The sequence below is a fragment of the Branchiostoma lanceolatum genome, chromosome 7, assembly GCF_035083965.1.
Source record: "Branchiostoma lanceolatum isolate klBraLanc5 chromosome 7, klBraLanc5.hap2, whole genome shotgun sequence".
In the NCBI taxonomy this organism is placed as follows: Eukaryota; Metazoa; Chordata; class Leptocardii; order Amphioxiformes; family Branchiostomatidae; genus Branchiostoma; species Branchiostoma lanceolatum.
Genome location: NC_089728.1, coordinates 11,770,235 through 11,790,610, shown reverse-complemented (window position 1 = coordinate 11,790,610; position 20,376 = coordinate 11,770,235). Strand labels below are relative to the sequence as shown.

At 42.9% G+C, this 20,376-nt stretch overlaps 2 protein-coding genes across 2 annotated transcripts; both read right to left on the bottom strand.

The window, feature by feature from the left end:
* Positions 1–265: 265 nt before the first annotated feature.
* LOC136439315 (glutathione S-transferase A-like) lies at positions 266–3,361 on the bottom strand. Its single transcript, XM_066434680.1, has 6 exons — positions 3,134–3,361; positions 2,573–2,638; positions 2,085–2,246; positions 1,600–1,689; positions 1,096–1,230; positions 266–770 (listed from the first exon to the last, which is right to left on the bottom strand). Exons 1-6 carry the CDS (start codon positions 3,293–3,295, stop codon positions 591–593), a joined length of 795 nt encoding a protein of 264 aa, XP_066290777.1. The 5' UTR covers positions 3,296–3,361; the 3' UTR covers positions 266–590.
* A 744-nt stretch (positions 3,362–4,105) lies between these two features.
* On the bottom strand, positions 4,106–13,898 carry LOC136439312 (chondroitin sulfate synthase 1-like). The gene is made up of 4 exons (XM_066434677.1): positions 12,719–13,898; positions 9,467–9,605; positions 7,116–7,228; positions 4,106–6,637 (listed from the first exon to the last, which is right to left on the bottom strand). The coding sequence occupies exons 1-4, from the start codon at positions 13,253–13,255 to the stop codon at positions 6,428–6,430; spliced, it is 999 nt and encodes a 332-aa protein (XP_066290774.1). The 5' UTR covers positions 13,256–13,898; the 3' UTR covers positions 4,106–6,427.
* Positions 13,899–20,376: the final 6,478 nt, after the last annotated feature.

The following is a 20,376-nucleotide window of genomic DNA, read 5'->3' as shown; positions in this document are numbered from 1 at the left end:
TTTTTGTTAATTTGTATATACTTTTTTAGTCGTATCGTTATGTATTTGTATCATGTTTGTCGTATCATTATGTATTTTCATGATGTTTGTTTAAGTGGACAGGGCCCACAAAAAAGGTGAACCATCCTGTTACTCCTGTCCTATGAAAATGGATAAAACACACACACCCATGCGAACACACACATGCATGCATGCACACATACGTACAAACCACACCACCTAATGATAAGCACTCTCAGAGTTTATTAGGCCCGAGGAAGACAGATCATGTGATAACAAGTTTATTTTCAGCAATCCAAAACAGTTGTCGTGTCCTTGTCTCTATTATCATAACACATCATTGTCAACACTGATATGGTGTTAAAGTTACAAATCTAAAACAACTACTCAATTTCTTGACATCTCCGTGCTTGCACGTGCTATACATTGAAGTGACCTCATTACTTTAACTGAGCTTTACGCATAGAGAACGTTATAACTGAAATCCAACGTATCAAACTTGTGTATCTCATTTTGTGAAAATTTGATTGAAGCATGCAATTTCTATTATTGATTACTTGTCAACATGCGGAGAACGTTGACCGAACATTCTATTTCTTTCCCTTCCCCTTGCCCTTCCACTTCCCCTTAGTCTTAGCCTTTGTCTTATCCTTGGGCTTTTCCTCCTCCTCCTCCTCCAGGTACTCGTCCAAGTAGAGGAACTCCTTTTCTGGTGATGGTTTGTTCCAGTCTGCCGGCCAAACATCCTGAATGGTTGGCCGGTCCCGGACCTGTGGAAAATGAAATGAAGAAATGAATGTACAGCCTACCTATTATATCTCGGAGGTAACGTTACAGTTTTTTTAACCGCCAATAAAATTTCAGGAGCACTTCAGTATCATTGGCAAAAATTCCCTTCCCACAGGAATTAAAAAAATGCGTGATTTTTACATTCTGAATGTGTAAATGTTGCTCCAGCGAAACTTGAAAACATACCATACACAAGGTTCGTGTTTTTTGAACAAACTTAGTGTCTTATCTGTCACATTTATGTCACAGTCCCACCAGAATATGAAGGAAACGGTGACGAGCTCAGTAAGTGTAAGAGGACCTTACCGCCAAGTAGTAGTCGTTCAGGTTGGGATAGGCTTTCTTGGGCTGGAACCCCATCCACACAACGTAGGCCAGCACGGGGAAGAAAGAAACATCTGCCATGGTGAACTCTTTCCCAGCGATGAATGGACCCCCTTCCTGTTGGAAATATAGATACACTTGTAAGAAAAGTAGTCATCTGTTTAACACGTTCGCAGAAAAATCAATTCTACAAGGTAACTTGGCTATAACACGTTTTTATCGGCGCCTATATGGTATCATTCCTTGACTTCAACTTGCATAACATCATATAATTTCCGGAATGTCCACAAATTAGCTGCAGCATGAGGTAGAACAATCGTTGTATAGACTGATTCTAAATGGAGCTTCCTTACTCTGTCGGAAGAGGCTAATGATAAGAATGGCTTGCCTTTCAACACAGAGAAAATATAGATGATCACAATCTGGCTGACATAAGGGTGACCGCTAGGAACCTCAATTTGTAATTCATACTGCAAAACAACTCACCTCCTTCAGATATTCCTCCCAAATCTCGAGTTCTTCCGCCAGATCCGTCTTCGCATCTTCCTCATCTGGATCCTCGAACTCATCTTCCTCCTGACAGACAACATCAAATTAAAATGTATATCATAACGTTATATGTCGTGTATAACAATGAAGGAAAATTTCACCATGTCAACTTTAAAATTTCGTTATAGAATATTTCAATCATGTCGCCGATTAAGCTTCATGATGTCTATCATTATACAAGATGGCTTAAATTTGATGTTTTATGGGGACATTGATATGTATATACTAAGTATCGTACAATGTAGGTAAATTATGCATTCCTACCAAGACAGTACGTCATACTGACAGCACCAGGACTTGAAGGCATCTAGATTGGGGAAACAGCCCGCACAAAAGCACGGACGCATATTGAAGGCTATACATGTAGTTTTCATGCTAACAAGCCAACATGTTAATTGTAAGTGTAAAGAAACATGATTTACGTCTTCCTGTCCGTCATCCTCCTCGTCGTCATCATAGTCATCCCAGTAGCTGCAGATGGTCGTGGCGCCCACCCCGATGTTCTGCGCACTGAACATGCGCTGTAGCACCAGAGCCTCGCTCGTGATGTCATCAGGAATCAGTTTTGTTCCTCCGAAGGTTTCCTAGGACAAAATGGCATATCAGGTAAATTGTATGTAACGTTGCATTTACAGACAGGGCAGTAGTCCAGCTTTATACATTTGTGAATGAAGTAGAACCCCGATACAGAGGTGAACAAATGAGGAATAATAACCACTGATATATTTTCATAGAGGAAAGAAAAGTTCAGGAAAAAGTACCAACGTGCAACTTACCAAGATAGCAAAAGTTAAGCCACCACTGATGTCTAGCGAAAATGTGCACACTGAGTAGTTGTGATGCGTCAGTGGTAGACAGGGATGACTGTACAAATTCTAGCTATTTTAGTATATACATTAGTTATACTCACCTCCAAGTATATGCAGGCAGCTAGGAACTCTGGTAAAACCACATCGCCATGCTTCAGGACCGGGATCTGGAAAACAACAGAAAGCACATGAATGCAATGACGGACTTCATTCGCTAGGAGACGTTTTGTACATACTGTGTTATTTGTATCAGTTCGACGGGTCGATCTGGACACTTCAAGTGAGTGGTGGGGCAAGGTGCGATGCCAAAGACATTTATATACAGCATGCGATTCCCCCTGTGTTACGCGGCTAACATTCTCTAAGCAACAGCTCATAACAATCATGCTTCAGGTATACATCAGGAATACATCGAAGTAACTTAAACATTCGTTTCATTCAATTTTCATAAACAAGTCAAAAGCTAACTATGCAAAATGCAATGTTTTATCGATTTGCACCTGTTCACATTTTTCTACAAAAAAATCGTTGTCAGACAAGTAGGTCCCTTTGATATATCTGGGGCGATTTTCATGCATCAGCGGTATCTTTTTACACGACAGCTACGATTGATCTGTAAGGTAAAAATCTAATTTTCAGACAACTTAGCGCACGGATTTTACCTCCTCTCTGGGGTTGAGCTTCTTGAATTCCTTGCTGGGTTTGTCCGGGTCCACTTCTTTGGTGGTGTATTCGATCCCTTTTTCCTCCAGGGCGATCATAAGCGACAGAGAGGGCACGCTGCCAGACTCGTAGTACAGGATAACTTCGGCGGTCTCAGACATGATTTTCTGCGGTGCTGTCAGACTGTGCCTTGTCAACTGGAAAAGACTGAAGAGTAGTCTGTGCAGGTTGTTGGAACTTTTATTTGAGGTCCATGAAAGTCACGTGATGGCGCAGACAACTAGGTGTTCGAAAGTAGACAGACGGGTAACTGTTAACAGTCCTTACCGCATTTGGCTGGTTGCTATGTGTTCATATGCCTCCTGTCATGATCACATCTAGTTGATGCAACAAATGGTGTACTTGTGAATTGTGTCTGGGAGCGAGATTAAGTCTGTCGTAAGGCTATTTTCCGGCCGATAGTATAATTTACATAAGCGTTGAATTGCAATAGTATTAAACCACAGAAAAAACATGTACTGGCTGTGATAACAATTGTGCAATACACGTAAAAAGAATTTATGTAAGTACACACATACACATACACACATGATGTCCGATGGACAGCATTTTTACATTGCGTCCCGGATTTTACTAATCTGATTAAGGGGCCGGTCCCGAGGCGAGTTTTAACCCTTTCATCTTATGTTAGTTTTTTTGTCATGTGTGTCTTTCTCATGTGTGAAGTAAAAATGGTGTTGAGCTGAAGTTACAAAGGAAGGACCACGCGTAGTCTACAGGTATGTTCTGAATCTCAGTGTCTCCACACGGCCTGAGGCAATCACGAGGTCTGTCGATAGACAGACTTGCAGACAAACTGACAGACGAGCGTAAATTACTTTACTGATCACACAACACACACGCACACACACACACACACACACACATACACACACATTAGTACACAAACATGGAACTATGCAGTGACAATATTGAACTCAATGAGTTTTTCTCGTCTTTATTCCACACAAACCACCTACTTGTATCTGTGCACATCATTAAACAAACTCAAGCTGAAGGATCAGTCGCATTCCCATCGAGGCAAACAATGGAGCAAATCTGAATACCGTTTTCTTCTCTGTTAGAAATTTGCTTCATGACGGTGATAAAATTCATATGTACACCACTCTGTACATGATTCTTGCTTATTTTGCTTCGAGCCCCGAGAGATAATCCAATTTGAAAAGAAATTCCACAAAATAACCACAAATTGTCTGTCGTGGCGCCCACAATGTTGACTCCCTTTGTGCAGTCTTGTCAGGTGTTGCACTATTGTCTGACCTTGCTGTCATACTATAATGGCCTATATAGCCTTCTAAGTCTTGAGGATCAAGCTATTGCAAGTGACAACGTAGCTATAGGTGTCGTAAGTGTCAGGAGTGGGGGCCATCACGACTAGTATCTAATGTTACATAGCCTGACTGCTTGGATTACATGTTGTTATCCTGCAATTACACTATGACCAGAAAAACATCGCTATTTGTCCTTCAAACCCGAAAGCATCTGTATCTGTAACTTCTGTAAAGGTGCGGTGGATATCAGGGTATCAAAGTGAAGTACTGATCCGTTTTGGCTTCAAGCTTCGTCTTTCAAGTCGTGGCCATCATACATCAGGCACAGTCAGAGATGGATCATGCACAAAGTTCTGTATTCTACAAACACGACCTTCCACACTAGTTTGGATATCCATTTTATCTAAGCTCCTCTCGCTCCACCGATCGCTTCCAGGCAAAACATTTTACAGGGAAGCGATATAACGGAGCTAAGAGAGGGGGGATACTAGGCTACTGGCACACGCTGTTAAGCCGGCATCACAATTCATGCGAGCGTCGGCCGACTTTGTAGATCGCCCGAAGCTCGCCGAATCTCAAAATCGCCCGAGCGTCGATCGTATTTTCCTATGAAAATCTCGGGTGACGTCCGTCGAACACTAAAAACTAAAAATCCCCCATGAGATGGTACCATCTCTTGGACATGGACGAAGTCAGAATCGACTAACCTGGTAAAAGGCCAATATTTGGATCAACTTTTATTTCTAAGAATCGCCCGAAGCCCGCGTAATCGACTGGACGTCGGTCGTACTTCGGCCGAAAATGCACATTTGAAGCTCGCCAACACGTCGGCCGAGCTGAATTTCTTATTTGTGACGGGGGCTTTAGAAACCTATCATCTACTGTCTTATGCAGCTTCTAGTTCTACTTTATAATATTGTGCGAAACTCGTTGAGATGGCTCGGCTGTTATCCCATGCAAACAAATGTACGATGGAGAGTGTACTTGACATCGTTGATGGCGCAGAGGGCTGTTTCTCTTTTGTTTTGTTTCACAGCCGAGTGGAACGGCTGATGAGTCCACTTTCACGCTCCGATAACCGACACTGTTGGCTCCGGCAATTTCAGTAATTGATCTGCTTCACCTCCTGAACAGAAGGCCTTGTCGGCCCCGTCAAACCTCCTAAATGTCACCGTTCACCCAGTGATATCCAAATGTAAAAGTCATGATTGATAACCTTGGCGCTAATGCTCCGTATCTACCGAGAAATGTCAAACAGAAAAATCAATGCAGGTGAACTAATCCAGTGCATACACGAGTGCCCGCAAGATGAATGGACAAGTCGTGATCAAGGTGTGTTTGAGAAAGCTCTGCCCGGAACGCTTTCATGGTGCAGTAAACCAAGATCCAAGATTCCCCGACCTTATGGTGTTAGGATATACAATACGGCACTTTGATTTACGCTGCGAATAAAAAAAAGTCGCCGTATAAGATTATTCATAGTCAGTGGTGCGCTGTTCGACAGTCTTCCACAAATGCTGGACTCAGGCTGCTGGGCCTTCTCTTTCCACTGGTATGCAATAGACACGCCCCAGCAATGTCTTTTTCAAGGTGCTACTTTGACTACATTGCCATAATTTTTCTAAAATCTCATCAGCAGTCTACCATTCGTTAGAAACGTTGACATTAGTCAATGAGGTTTTATATAGATTGAACCTCCTAGCATTAGTCAAGTATTTCCCTTCGGTAAATATGCAAAATCTGAACTTAAGTCAAAACTGAGCATTAAGACATTTCCATTGGTAATTGATTACTTCGATAATACTAGTATCACTACTAGTACACTATGGTAGTAAACGTTAATGGCGCGCGTTTATGAAGTCACCATATGTCAGTATTTCTGTAAGGTCCACGTTCTGTCTCCACACGTTTGTGCTAGGAAAGCCAGCTTGACAGACACTCCTCGTGGAGCGATGGGACTTTTCAAGAGCTTCTCCTGATGCTGTAATCCGCTCCGTGGAAGTAGTGATACAGCTGGTAAGTGGTCTTGGCATCCTTCACCGGATATAGCGTCAACGCTGACGTCACATGGGTGTTTCTCCAGAGGAAGTCCGGATCAAAAGGTCCAGATGTGACGCTGGACTGGCCAGAGTACGTGGGCTCGACTTGTGCCTCGTAGAACAGCCGAGAATACTGTATAAGACAGGACATCAAATTCAACTGGTAGATAGGTGCACATCACTATACTGAGTAAGCAATTTACATCCGTTGAAACTTAGCACGAAAGTTCTGAGTTAGTCAATTACATATTGAGAAATAAACCGTGTTGTCCAACTCCAACAGTGTTTTTTTTAGTTGGAGGACAATATATAATCATTTTTTCATCATATTCAAACTTTGCGTATTCATATTTCTCTGCTATAAAATTCTGTGTAGGTTTGCCCCTGTGTATGCTCAAAACGTTCAGAGATCAAGTGACTACATACTTGTTAGGCAGCTATAAAGAAACACGATTGCACGGTGCATCAGATAAAGCGTTATCATTTGGACAATCCTTCAGTTTGCTGAAATACTTGACTATGCCTTCCCCAGAGCTTGATTATCTCGATCATCTCAAGGGAAAACCTGTAAACTTAAGTATTACATACGAAAGTCGAAGATTGGTACGTACTTTTGTTGTCTTTGTGCCACAAACTTGGACGATGTAGTTGGCCAAACACGCACTTTGTCTCTCCATCCTCTCAGGAGACTGCTTCTCACACATCGCGAGAGTTGAGCAGATCTCTACAGCGAAACAAAATAATAAGCATAATCTCCTAAGCAAAGTATGCAAATAGATAATTGTATGTGTTTATGTTGGTGTAAACAAGGATTTTTATGTTAATCTGATGGGAGCTCAAAAATTCCAGCACATACAGTAACAAGACATAGCTACCACGTGAGTAACACTTGCCATGAAAGCATGACATGATAACCTAACAGACAATTTAAACGACCAGATTTCTGGCATGTCAGTCGTGTTCTGGGCTACAAATAGACAGGGAAACAGCTAGAGTTAAGTATCGGCTTGCCCTGTAATATAGTTTTCGTTGAAACGATCCCTTTTATTTCTTGATATCAGCTTCCCGAACTGAATGTTTCGCGACTTGGGTATGACCTTGTGATATACATGTATATGTGGCGTCTACGACAGGAAAATGACACATAATTTCGATAAACCCTACGCCTATGAAGGCAACATGGAGATCATACGTGAAGATTAGAAAGAAGGCAGATAGTCGCATGCAAACTTCCCACAGCCAGCTGTGTCGTTTTGATACTAAGGTCTTTCGCTGTACAGAGCCCTGGAGTATCGCGAGTCATCTAATGGCAACTTGAAACGCCACGAGGATCATCACACCAACGGTCCATACCGTAAAGTTAACGATGATCACGCATAATGAGTATCAATATCTGTCCAGAGAACGGTCTCTGCATGGTTACAGTTTTAATAAACAGAAGTCTCGCCTGCCGTGTCATCAGATACTGTCAGGACTGGCACCGCTCGTCATTTGTTCTGACACTTATTGCAACACTTATTGCTTGCGACGCCTCGGTTGCCCAATCGGTATTATACCTAAGAGTGGCTGAGAGATTGAAAATCAATTTCTGATACGAAAATTGCTTTTTCAGTCTATCTTGTTTTCTAACGAACACATCACTCAATGAAAAATTGATAATATATATCGACAAGTGCAAAACAACCTAATATTTTCTTGTTATGAAATTAAATTGGCCTGTAATATCCTCTAATTGAGGAACAGGTTTCATTTGGTACCTAGAATGCGATTATGAGTGCATTTTTGCGATAAGATATGGATATATTACGCCAATTTTGGGATAAGATCGTCGGAAATTGAGACGCCCTAAGGAAGTTATATTAGCCACGAAACAGGTCGTTTATCCTGATCCAGATCATAACGACGTGGGAGAATAAAATAGATTATAATACTTTGGAAATAGCAATTTAGCTTCCGGTGCACGATAGCTCTACTATCACTTACATGAATCCAATTCGCTGATAAACCAGCCCTTATATGCGTACAGGGAAGCCAATTACATAAAGAAAACAAAGAAGCAAAACCAGCATGGCTAGTCGTCGTCATATCTACCCCATAAAGCAATCGTTCAGATATTTTCAAGATTATTCCAGTAAGAAATTCTCCAATTCCAGAAGGCTATTACTGATGAATGGATTTGAAGCTCTTCCAAAGGAAGGGCCATTGGCCGTGCAAGGCTCTGGGTCCAGTCATGTATGTGATAACGTGCCCCTAACGTCCTATTTCCGCCGATACACTGCTCTTCCGCTTCATAAACTCACACAAAAGGAAACGTACTGCTGAAGAATGACTTCCCTTTATGATAGTTATGGCTTAATGCGTCTGTTTATCCCGGGATGGGGACAGCTGGGGCTAGTGGGTGGGTAGTGACAACTTTATAGATCTACTATGTAGCACTTCTCGTCACGGTAATGCAAATAGAAAACAAAATAAATCAATAATATTTTCTTTCCCTATAGGGGAATCGCACATATACGAACTACTTTGGCTATATAGATTCGATGCCCCTTCCAGCTGAACCACGTCTCCATTTAGTTAGGTATATATGTAATATTCACCGTATTGTATTGCTTTTAGATGGTATCTATTGCCTTGCTTGTGGTGCACAACACTTCTCTGCCTGTTGCTGCACGTTGCATTGTGTTGATGCAATTCAAATCTAACATTAGTCAACAACTTTGTGTATGAGATGGCGTCTCCCGTCGTTGACTGATCTCGAGGCAGACTAGGCAGAACTCTCCATCAAAATTGTTGAAACAACTACCAACATATCAGTTCTTTGGACAATTACGGTGTGTTAGTGTTAGTTATAAACGTCAACGAAACAGCCGGAATTAAGATTAGGAATACGCCCTATTGAGAACAAGTCTTGTTTTTAAACGTTAAAACGTTTGTGCGTTATGTAGAAATCTGTGTTTGTCACCTTTGAAGGCGGGTGCGCTGAAGAGCGTGACGCTGGTGTCCAGGACGGCGGAAAACGCCATGTCCTCCACGTCACTGTCCGCACAACGTTCCCAGCCGGCCTCCCCCATCAGAACCTCCCCCATGTGACCCACAATGATCTGCAGGTAAAGGAGTATCAAAATCACGTTAGAACAACGCCATCACTTGCTTAAAACGTTATCTGAGACCATCTGCAGAAAAGTGTGTCGTTGTTTTGGTCCTAATACACCACGATATATTAAGACCTGCAAGCGTCATTTTGCATACTAGTAGTACTGTGATGTGTCAGTTAGATGTGTGCAGATCTTATACTCGCACTTTGTTTTATTCGGTCCTTATCGATATGCAATTAGCAGTATATATCGATTATACAAATAACAGCTGCAAATCTAAAACTAGAGAATTGATTAAAGTTGTAATCTCACGATTTGATCACGGTTTAAGCACCAGGGGTAGTTCATGTGAGGACACGTTTTAAAGTAGCTTGGTAATTAGAATAGCCATATGAAAGGCTTCGTAAACATGTAATATCGTGTACTCCGTAATGATGTTATAACTTTCCTTTGTAAAGTAAAATGCCGTTCGTGAAAGCTATACTGTTCTGTGTTGTGTGAATCTTTAGTTTACTGATTAGTGGTAGGCATAAAAGGCGCAGTTTATTGCTGTCGTAACGACCATTATTTTCTCCAGGGAGCAATTGAAACATTAAAAATTGAACCCAGGTGCCCTGCGTTCCATCACAGAGTTTTCCCAACACGCATTTGTGATGCTGAAGTATTCCCCAGCAATGTATTAAACCCTTTTTCTTTATTAGTTGAGAAAATTGATTGTTAACATTTAGTTTCAGAGCACGATAGTGACAAAACTTTCACCTAAAATAGAATCTCAGTAATATTATAATAGGTCTTACTAACTTTTTTCGCTACTGCAGCAGTCCACGGCACTTTGATTATGGCTATTCTTTTTTGAGCTCGCTTTGTCCTTAGCATTTGCTAAAGGAGGACAGATATCTTTCATTATGACTGTTATATAATGTGATAAATCTGTCACTGCTGAGGCACTATGGCGAAGCCGAGCTATCACGGAAGAGTAGCTGTATTCATAAATGGAAGAGGATTATTCCGGTTACTGCCCACTTGTCATGTTGACTTTACATGAAGGTTTGTATCTCCTGGGGGATTTCGCAAAAATTGTGACTGTCTTCTTGTTAAAAACGAGGGCAGTGAACTCTGGCAACATTCGGTGTGACAAGTCAAGTGACTCTGCGATAGTGGGGGCGGTACCGGTCGGTGGCAGGGGGCGTGAACACCCATTTGCTAATGGCAACGTGTGATATAAAACTGGTCATACTTCCCAGAGAATAACATAGGAATATTATTCTTTAGTCATCTGTATAGCTATTGATTTGCATTAAATGACGAATTATAGATATGAAATCAAAACTACTCTAAACATTTTACTCCGCCTGTCCGCGAGCATTGTTAGATTAGACAGTCCCTGACAAATGTCAGCACATCTGACCGTCTTTTCTCATCTGTTCCTCCTCCAATCAGCGCCTCTTCCCTCGAGCCTCGTTTGATCTTAAGGTTCTAAATGACATTTTCGTCCCAGCGGCTATGACTACGCTGTAATATTTCAATGGACATTTGAAGGTACGGGTATTGCAGCTTTCCAAGATTTTCCCTAGTTCATCCCCAAGTATGTTACAAACTGTAACGGCTCTGTGTGGTATGTTTCCTCATCATCGTGCTGAGAGGCTGATGGAAGCCTATCATTGGAAACAGAGTAGGTTGTTTGTATTCACAATGTACGATATGATCCTTGCTATTGACGACTCCACAATCTTACAGGTGAGTTGGGTCCATGCCGCATGCAGATAGTTTAACTATCCGTATCAACGACGTTAACACACGGAGAGCTGACGCATCTATCTATATAACACAGACGTATGATGCGCTTATCCTGTGTGGATCCCCGACTGCGCCTTATCCTGCCTATGTAGATCCCTGGCTGTGCCTTATTTAATTAAGTGAGATGAATTGTGAGTTAACTCTGACGAGATGGAGCGATAAAAGTTCAAGGATGCGCTTAAGAAATATGATGATGACAGGAGTCAGGAAGAAGAAACAAATTCCGTCCATCATTACAGAGGCACATCATGAAACTGCACCCTCCTCTATGTCTTCATGATCGACTTTGATATCTGCTTCGGGACACTCTAATGTCAGGTCTTAATGTGGACTCACTGTGAGCGAACCCAGTACGCCTCGCGAAGGACACGCACTAAAAAGCTTTTTGTTTTATCAGCAGAGCCGCCCTGCATTGCAGTGGATCACGTCACCTGTTAGACTAGTTAGACTTTATCTCCCGTCATCGGGCTGTTGGCTCAGATACTGTTTGGTGCAGTGTGCTGACTATTGCCAACACCCACACACTCTCACTCACGATAATCCCGTCCAAATTCCTTGGAGACTTTCGTGGTCTGATCAAGCTAAGTCAAGCGAAAAATCGCTGGGAAAATTGCCCACTCAGGATGAGGGTATTGAGCATTGGAGGGTACGGCCAGAGAGGACGGATTGTCCCCCATATCGGACCAGTCATCTCCATTCACCAGCAAACCTCCCCGCCCCGCCCCTCCGCACGCATAGCCCTCCGATCACACAAACACGTATTGGTCCTTAAACCATGAACGAGGTCAATGTAAACATTGTCAGAAATACATAGTCTCGGTCGTCCTTGGGTTGACATATTAGCCACGGTTAGCCCGACATGTTGTCGGCATTGTTATCCTGGCTTGAATAGAAGTGAAACCATGATGGATGTCTGTGGGCACTTCTCGTGATGACAACACACGCCAACACCGCGTATTAATATAGGGCGACTCAACGTTATCATAGAGAACGGTAGAGAAAGCTCAACAATTGCCAAATCCCGAGGAAACAACTTATCTGCCGACATCTGGCGCGTGCGGTTAGTTCAAGTTAGATGGGCCATACATCAGAGGGAGCTTGCCAATGCAATAATAACATACCAATGCTTTCCGGCTTAATTGCTTTCTGTTTGCCGCAAGATAGCTGCAGTCCTAACCGTGTATCACCGAATGACTGAAATGTCTTTCAATCTAGAGCCCTTCTGGGTGGATTCTAGAATGAAATTTTGAAGATGCTTTAGGAGAGGGGCGCTCTCATTATTGCTAGATAATGGTTTCATTACGATTGACTTATGGGCTTACCTCCTCTCGTTTGTCTCTCTGTCTGAGGAAAGTAACCACCTCATCGGTCTTGACGTACGTCTGGTCTCTGGCCAGAGCGAACCAGTCGAAATCGAACCACCGCCGCTCGCACAAGTACGTCAGTATCTGCGTCTCATCTGTACCGTTCAGACCCACGATAGGATAGCGGGGAGCTTCGGAACTCGTCTTGCCGGAAACGTCGACGAAGAATTCCATGTGCGCGTCGTCTGTCTTGGACGCCCATGTGTTCTGTATCGCAGACACGTAGGTACGCAGGTGTCTATTGGTGGTCTGAACGGCGACGTAAAGTGGACGTCTCACCTTTACTTCCGTGGCCCTTAATCTATGTAGCTCACTGCTGTTGTACGGTTTTAAAACGCTGTGCTGGTCTCCAGTGGAAAATGTTCTAGAGAAAGCAAACTGTAAGCAAACTGTCACGATGAAGGCGACGCCTAACGTCAACAAACGACGTCCCACGCGACCTGATGGCCGTTTGCGTGCGCCCCAAAATGACCCGTCCGGCCCGCGACGCTGCATTTTCTTCAGTATAGATAGTGTTCAGTTAGATCCCTGCTGTAGAAAGTAGCTGACGGTGTGAAAACGGCGCGATGACAGTCGTCAAGCGGGCCTGCAGGGCTGTTCGTGCGCTGACACGATATCTCTGAGAATGCACCTGTCAGTCAGCGGGATGGTTCAGTCAGCAAGTTGTCCATTCCTCACGCAGGAACAAGCCTGCTATCAGCACCCGAAAATTCTGCGGTATGTCCCGTCCGGTTCATTCACATACAAAACTGACGGTCAATGCACCTTGAGGTCGTCTGCGTATTACCTTGTCACGTAAGGTTTGCGTCATCTGCAGACCGCCACGGCTCACTGACTGTGGCCCTCCTCACACGCTCGCGTACTGCGGGTCTGCCTGTACTGGCGCAGCCGTGGTGCCGTCTGGCTGTGAAGGGTGATGATGGACAGACCCTGACAGGGTGACGCGCTCAAACCCCAGCAGCCCTTCACTCCCCGGTCCTCCCAGGCACGGCCGTCACACGGGGGACGTAATCCAACCCCGCATCTCTCCTCCCGGACAGGCACTAATATCGTACCGACCGTAAAAACTCAGCCGGGGCTCATCTCATCAGCTCAGCGGAGCGCCGTCTGCACCTCACGCCGCTCGGGGAGCAGAGCTGACCCCTGACTCCAACGGTTTATGAAATTACTCAATTTGTGTTCTGGCGCGGCGCCAGGTATGTATCGGGAGCACCGCGACGCGGGGGACTCTGCGATAGCTCACAATTATATTAATATCGACAACTTGGAGTCTTATCCTTTTAGAACATCTGCCTTCTTTAGACAATCCTCTCTCCATATCATGATTCTCCACAGACGAAAATAAACGACTGGAACCGGAGGAATTCAACTGATAGACTCGAGTCGCCAGTCTTATTTGACGCACCGTCAGGCTAGAAGGACTTGTTTGAGAAAATCAGAACTACCTGCCCAGCAGCACGTAGTTCAGATCATTAGCCACTTCGGAATTGAATTAAATGGAGTTTGACCCCATTACATACATTCGATGATAATGCCAATCAATGTAAATATATCCCTATCATGAAATGATTGGGAAAAAAGTCTACAAAAGGCATGTACGTGACAAAAAGGTTCGGCACGCTTTGAAGTCGATAATAAGACCTCTTTCTTGAAGGTTTCTGTCAACATCCCCTCTCCCCATTAACAGGTAGCGGACATGCGGAGTGCGGTTTTATTGACGCCACGTCTCATCACTGCATTCATCATACATAATTTACGAATCTCCGGCATTAAAGCAACAACACTCGGCAGAGAACGCAGATATGATCTACAACCGACTCGACGCATAGACCAGGAATTTCAGTTTCCAGCAGAACATGACAGATATTGCAACGTCCCTTGTTTATAGATTGTCAGGCACAATGGATGACGTATACGTTTGTAGAGAGAATATCGTGACCCATGGAAAGATCTAGACCGTTCTGAACATCTACACTAGCATCAAGCTGTGACTATGATGAAATGGTGTACGGTTTAGCTTCAGTGCTCGGATAAAGGAAAGCTTGTGCTGCCTTCCGTATAAGGAAATGAGAGAATCTCCGGGAATCCAAGCAACGCTCTTTCTTAGAACATTGCCTGCTGTCGTCTGAGGACTGCGTCCCCTGACACTACCGGTGTCGGCCCGGATAGATGTACGCGCCGTTCGACTGAACAGACAACAGTAGCCAGCTTCCTGAGTAATTTTACGGCGCATCACGATGTGCTTGTTTCTGAGAGTAGTGGTATGAAATTTCCTGCTCGGGGTCGTGCCGATTTCTGCACGACAATGACAAAACATCGGGGTAACTCCCAGCGACTTATTTTATCAACAACTCAGTTCTATTTCGAGCTCGACCTGGGGTTGGATTAATAACATAATTCTGTTTTGAGTCATTAAGATATCACACAGAAGTGACCCAGACAGTCCTGCCCTTGTAGGTGACTAGAGACATGTTTATTACGTGATGTTGAGCTATTAGTGAATACCGGGAGGAATTGACGCCTATCCCCAGAGAAGAACAGTGGCGCAGGGGGGTCCGCATTCTGTGTGGAATAAATAGAATATGATCATATGAATAGATTTTCTGGATCGAAACCCTTTATCAATATTCAAGCGTTTCGTGAGATAGCGACAAAGAACTAATTCTTTTTGTGACAGTGAACAAAATTTTTTCGTCATTTTGATTGTGCTGAACAAGTTGGCCATACGCTGTATAACGCCGGCAATGCCGTATTCCACAGCAAAACGGGAGAATGAAATGAGGACTGAGTACCTAGGATCGTGAACATGGCCATGGATGATATGAATGACTTATGTTTCAGGTAGAAAAGATTTGTATGAAGGATAGGTGTATCAGGAAGGGGTAACGGTACCCCCAGACGTACGTCATATCTCACTACAATCAATACGAAACGTACCGGGTTTCAATCTCACGTAAATCTCCAGATTAATGTCTGTTACATTACGTATTCTGATAACATTCCCTCCGGTTAGACACACAGCATGAATTACTACTCCTGGATGTTTCTGAAATGGCACGCGGTATTTTAGAGCGTACGTGATAGTTTGTAACTTATAGTATGACTTTATGCTAAGCCTGCGGCATAATTGAATGAAAGATGGCTATGATTAATGACCTCCGTCCTGCCTTTTGTGCCCCATTACTCAGTAACGCAATCAAGGGAGCGTGGCAGCGGTTACCTGTTACGTTCTACAGCAATCTGTCGGATCGCCTGTTGTGTATGGATAGATGCAAACGTGTTATGAGACGTGACTTTCATACATTACAAAAGGTTTCTGAGTTAAAGTCAATATTTGTCTTTGTTTTCGACGTATCGCGTAGTTTCATTTCTATGGGGGTCCTTGAAAGGGGGTTACAAAATTTGTCAGCTTTTGCTATTTTGAGAGGGGGACGCGTTCATGCATTTTCATAAGCTGAGGACATATCAGCCACTTGGTTCGATCATATTAGTAATTTCTATGTCTTCTCTGTCTCTCTCTCTATATTTGTTCTTCCATTTTTAGGTCAGCAGTGTTCAAAAGTCAATACTTCATACGTTTTACTACCTACCTATGTAAAAGCTGTAAAGAAATCGTAGTTAAGCACATAATTAACATCAACTTCATCTATGATCAGGTCATGTGCGAAATGACAGACTTTACTGCACGTGAACTTGGACTGAATAGGTGAAGCGTACCGTGACATCCCCATCTCTGCTACATCTATAAACCGGTGAAAGGGTGTCTACCGAGAACAGGTGCTCCTTCACCTTGACAATGGTGATGAATTGCGCTCCACTCTCACTTGCTTCAGTAATTAAAACCGTTGACACCCTGTATCGCAGTGATAGATGATTATATTGTAAATGCCAGCTGAGCCCTCGACTTTCATACATCAGCGCTCCGCGATTGTGCCGTGTTCTCTAGTCTAGACTCCTGCGCGGGCACTCTGGGAGGCTGGTGGGTTTCTATGGCTTGATTTTGGGATGGTGTGCGCTGTTTTCTGATGGCTCGTGCATTTGTACATGGCCAAGCGTGATCACAACGCCAACCCTGAAGTCCCCATTGTCAATGTTCAGGAGCACCTGTCCGCGGTAGATATCTTGTCACCGTTTTATAGATGTAGCAGAGATACTGATGTCACGGGACGCTTCTCTTATTCAGTCCAAGGTCACGTGCAGTAATTCTAATCATTCTGCTCATGACTTTATGATAGATTGTTAAGTTGGTGATAATCGGGTGGTTTTCAATAGATCAATAACAGTGCAAATCAGTCACAAAAGCCATAAAAGATAAGAAAACCGCCATCCACACATAATAAGAAAAGAAAGAAAAAATCAAGATAAGGGTCTTGGTTACCACCATTCAAATTTTGTGTCATTTGGCCCACAAATCAAGGTGTATGCACGAAAAAACTGCAGACACTAGCTCTCGCTGCCAGGCAAAAAAAGGTTACTAAGCAACAGTTGCCATAAACCAGCAGGTTTCCGTTGGCTCCACCCGGCCTAGAATTGTTTCTTTTGATGTATAGAACCCTGATTTCAAATTTCATGCTTTACCATAATTTGCACAACTTTGCTCCGATCGCCTAGACTATGTATTATAAGGTCTGTGCAGGAGACTACGTGTTCTCCTCGGTGTCACAGTGAAGGACAAGCCGGTACAGGTGTCACCGCGTCTGTAAAAACACATCCATTATCAACCACGGCTTGATGAAGAACCTCCGCCTCCACAAATACACGGAAACAAATAGTACGATAAGCCGTGATACAGGCTCTGTCGATGAAAGGTTACACGGATAAATCTAATGTATGATCCATACGCCAATTTAGCAGTGCTGCAGAAGAGAAATGTCTTACTGTATTAGATATGTCGGGAGATCCCACTCGTGAGAAGTTGGCAAATGGGTGATATTGTTCTTTTTTCTGAAGACATTTTAAGACGTTATTGCAAAAACAACTGCATCATTGGGACCATCCCAGCTTACTTTAATAGGATGGCAAACTCTTAACTTAATCGAGAAATCGATCAATTCTTTGTAAATGGATTTAGCGATTTCTCTTTGACTTGTTTTGTATTGTTTGCTTGTAACCACTTCGTCTCTGTTCAATTTAGCGCGGGCCTGACTAAGACGATTACATTACCTACGTAGATATGTCACTTCCTGGTGTTAACTAGAATAGATATAATGTAATTAATACATGCCCACCAAACGGATTCCATTAAGACTATTCTATCATACAAATCTATGCTTCATTTATGGATTCTTATCACAAATGAGACGTGACATTTGTTGTAAATCAAAGTGCAGATACAGATGTAATTGGGAGTACGTAGATAAAGAACAAGATGTAAGTTACCTTGTAGAATTCATTTCTCGTATATGCTATTCTTCTACATGGCTCCATTAGAACACAGGCCGAGAGAAGCGGCTACAGCCTGTTTGCGGGTTTCATATTGCCAGTATCAGCGGCAAGTTTCAACACATTTCTGACGTATTTTTAATGAGCCACTACACTAAGAGATAGAGGAACTAGAATGGCAACATTTTCGGGAAAATGCAGAATATTCCCCTCCCATTACCTACACCTCAAATATGACATCCTTAGCATTGACTGTAAGGATATGACGAAGTTTCTGCATAAATCATGCAAAGTAGGTCGGCATTAGCATAATTTATGGCCAGGTGTGTTCGGCCTGTCCTAAAGGTTCCTACATCTGAAATATGACATCTGTAGCTTTTATGGTTAGGGATGTGCATAAATTATGCATAATGCACTCATTAGCATAATTTATGGCCAGGTTTTCTGACCTTTCCTAAAGGTACATGCATCTCATTCGTAGCCTTAACAGTAAGGGAAAAACAAGTTTATGCATAAATTATGCAAATGAGGTCCGCATTAGCATAATTTATGTACAGGTGTGTTCACCTCTCCTAAAGGTACCTACATCTGAAATATGCCATCCGTAGTCTTTACGGTAAGGGATATACATACATTATGCAAATGAGGTCCGCATTAGCATAATTTATGTACAGGTGTGTTCACCTCTCTTTAAGGTACCTACATCTGAAATATGCCATCCGTAGTCTTTACGGTAAGGGATATACATACATTATGCAAATGAGGTCCTCATTAGCATAATTTATGTCCAGGTGTGTTCACCTTTCCTAAATATACCTACATCTCAAATATGACATCTGTAGCTTTTACGGTAAGGGAAATACAAGTTTCTGCATAAATTATGCAAATGAGGTCCTCATTAGCATAATTCATGGTCAGGTGTGTTTACCTTTCCTACATTTATCTACATCTCAAATATGACATCTGCAGCTTTTACTGTAAACGCTTTACAAGTTTCTGCATAAATTATGCAAATGAGGTCCTCATTAGCATAATTCATGGCCAGGTGTGTTTACCTTTCCTAAATTTATCTACTTCTCAAATATGGCATCTGCAGCTTTTACTGTAAACGCAATACAAGTTTTTGCATAAATTATGCAAATGAGGTCCTCATTAGCATAATTTATGTCCAGGTGTGTTCACCTTTCCTACAGATACCTACATCTCAAATATGACATCTGTAGCTTTTACGGTAAGGGAAATACAAGTTTCTGCATAAATTATGCAAATGAGGTCCTCATTAGCATAATTCATGGTCAGGTGTGTTTACCTTTCCTATAGGTACCTACATCTCAAATATAACATCCGTACATTGTAACATAAGGTACATATAACTTGCTGCAATACCATTAGTACAGCTACCACCGCACATCTACTTGGTTTTTGGCAGAAGAAGAAGAAGAAAGAAGAAGAAAGAAGAAGAAGAAGAACAGGCAAGCAAAAACAGTATATCCCCCTTCCCACTGGAAGGGGAATATAAATACAGCAACTATATAAATCCAATACATTGCCAGTGGTGAGGTTTGATGCTCATGACTTCACGACAAATTTGGCTACTCTGGCAAAATCCCAGGCTTCGTCGACCTATGGTTTCGAATCCTTGGAAAATAACGATCATCCTTCTAACCTCAATTACAATAAATATCTTCGAGCCCTATAGCTAATTCCGTTCAATTTGCTTCTAAAGCCAGGTCATAATCTTTGTGATCAGAGTTTAGCACGGACCTTTTTGATTGAAATCTACTTCACTGTCGTCCTGAGGTACGGGACATATTGAAACGCTACGTGGTCCACAAAATTTTTTCATCCAACTTCGCAGCAACCTTAAGGAGTTAGTCTTCCATGCAGTCAGTCTGCCCTCTGTTATCGTCCGCATTACACGAGAAATGTATTTGTCTTAAAAGGCGAAATGAGCTTGCCGGTAGACAGTAATGTCCTTTCTCAATGACATGTCGGCCCTGGTGCTGTTCCCTATCAATATCTGACAAAACCCTTGGTCAGTTTATCGTTTGGAACAGTCCCGGGGGTGCAGGGCAAACAGTTTAATTAAAGCAATGTCATGCGTCAGCTTAGATATCAAAGCCTCTCGTCTGTCTCGTGCCGGGCCTCCCCTCGCCTCTCCGTGGCGGAAATCCGGCAGAAAACACGCCCAGTGATCCAGTTGGCGGTGGTTCTAAGCTGAGGTGATGTTTTTG

Excerpts from the sequence above, each read along its gene's own strand:
- LOC136439315 (XM_066434680.1), bottom strand. The coding sequence starts at position 3,295 with ATGTCTGAGACCGCCGAAGTTATCCTGTACTACGAGTCTGGCAGCGTG. Across the intron at positions 2,639-3,133 it reads AGCTCAACCCCAGAGAGGAG|ATCCCGGTCCTGAAGCATGG; the intron begins GTAAAATCCGTG and ends GTTGTTTTCCAG. Across the intron at positions 1,690-2,084 it reads AGGATGACGGACAGGAAGAC|GAGGAAGATGAGTTCGAGGA; the intron begins GTAAATCATGTT and ends GTTGTCTGTCAG.
- LOC136439312 (XM_066434677.1), bottom strand. The coding sequence starts at position 13,255 with ATGCAGCGTCGCGGGCCGGACGGGTCATTTTGGGGCGCACGCAAACGG. Across the intron at positions 9,606-12,718 it reads AGAGAGACAAACGAGAGGAG|ATCATTGTGGGTCACATGGG; the intron begins GTAAGCCCATAA and ends CTTTACCTGCAG. Across the intron at positions 6,638-7,115 it reads GTGGCACAAAGACAACAAAA|TATTCTCGGCTGTTCTACGA; the intron begins GTACGTACCAAT and ends TGTCTTATACAG.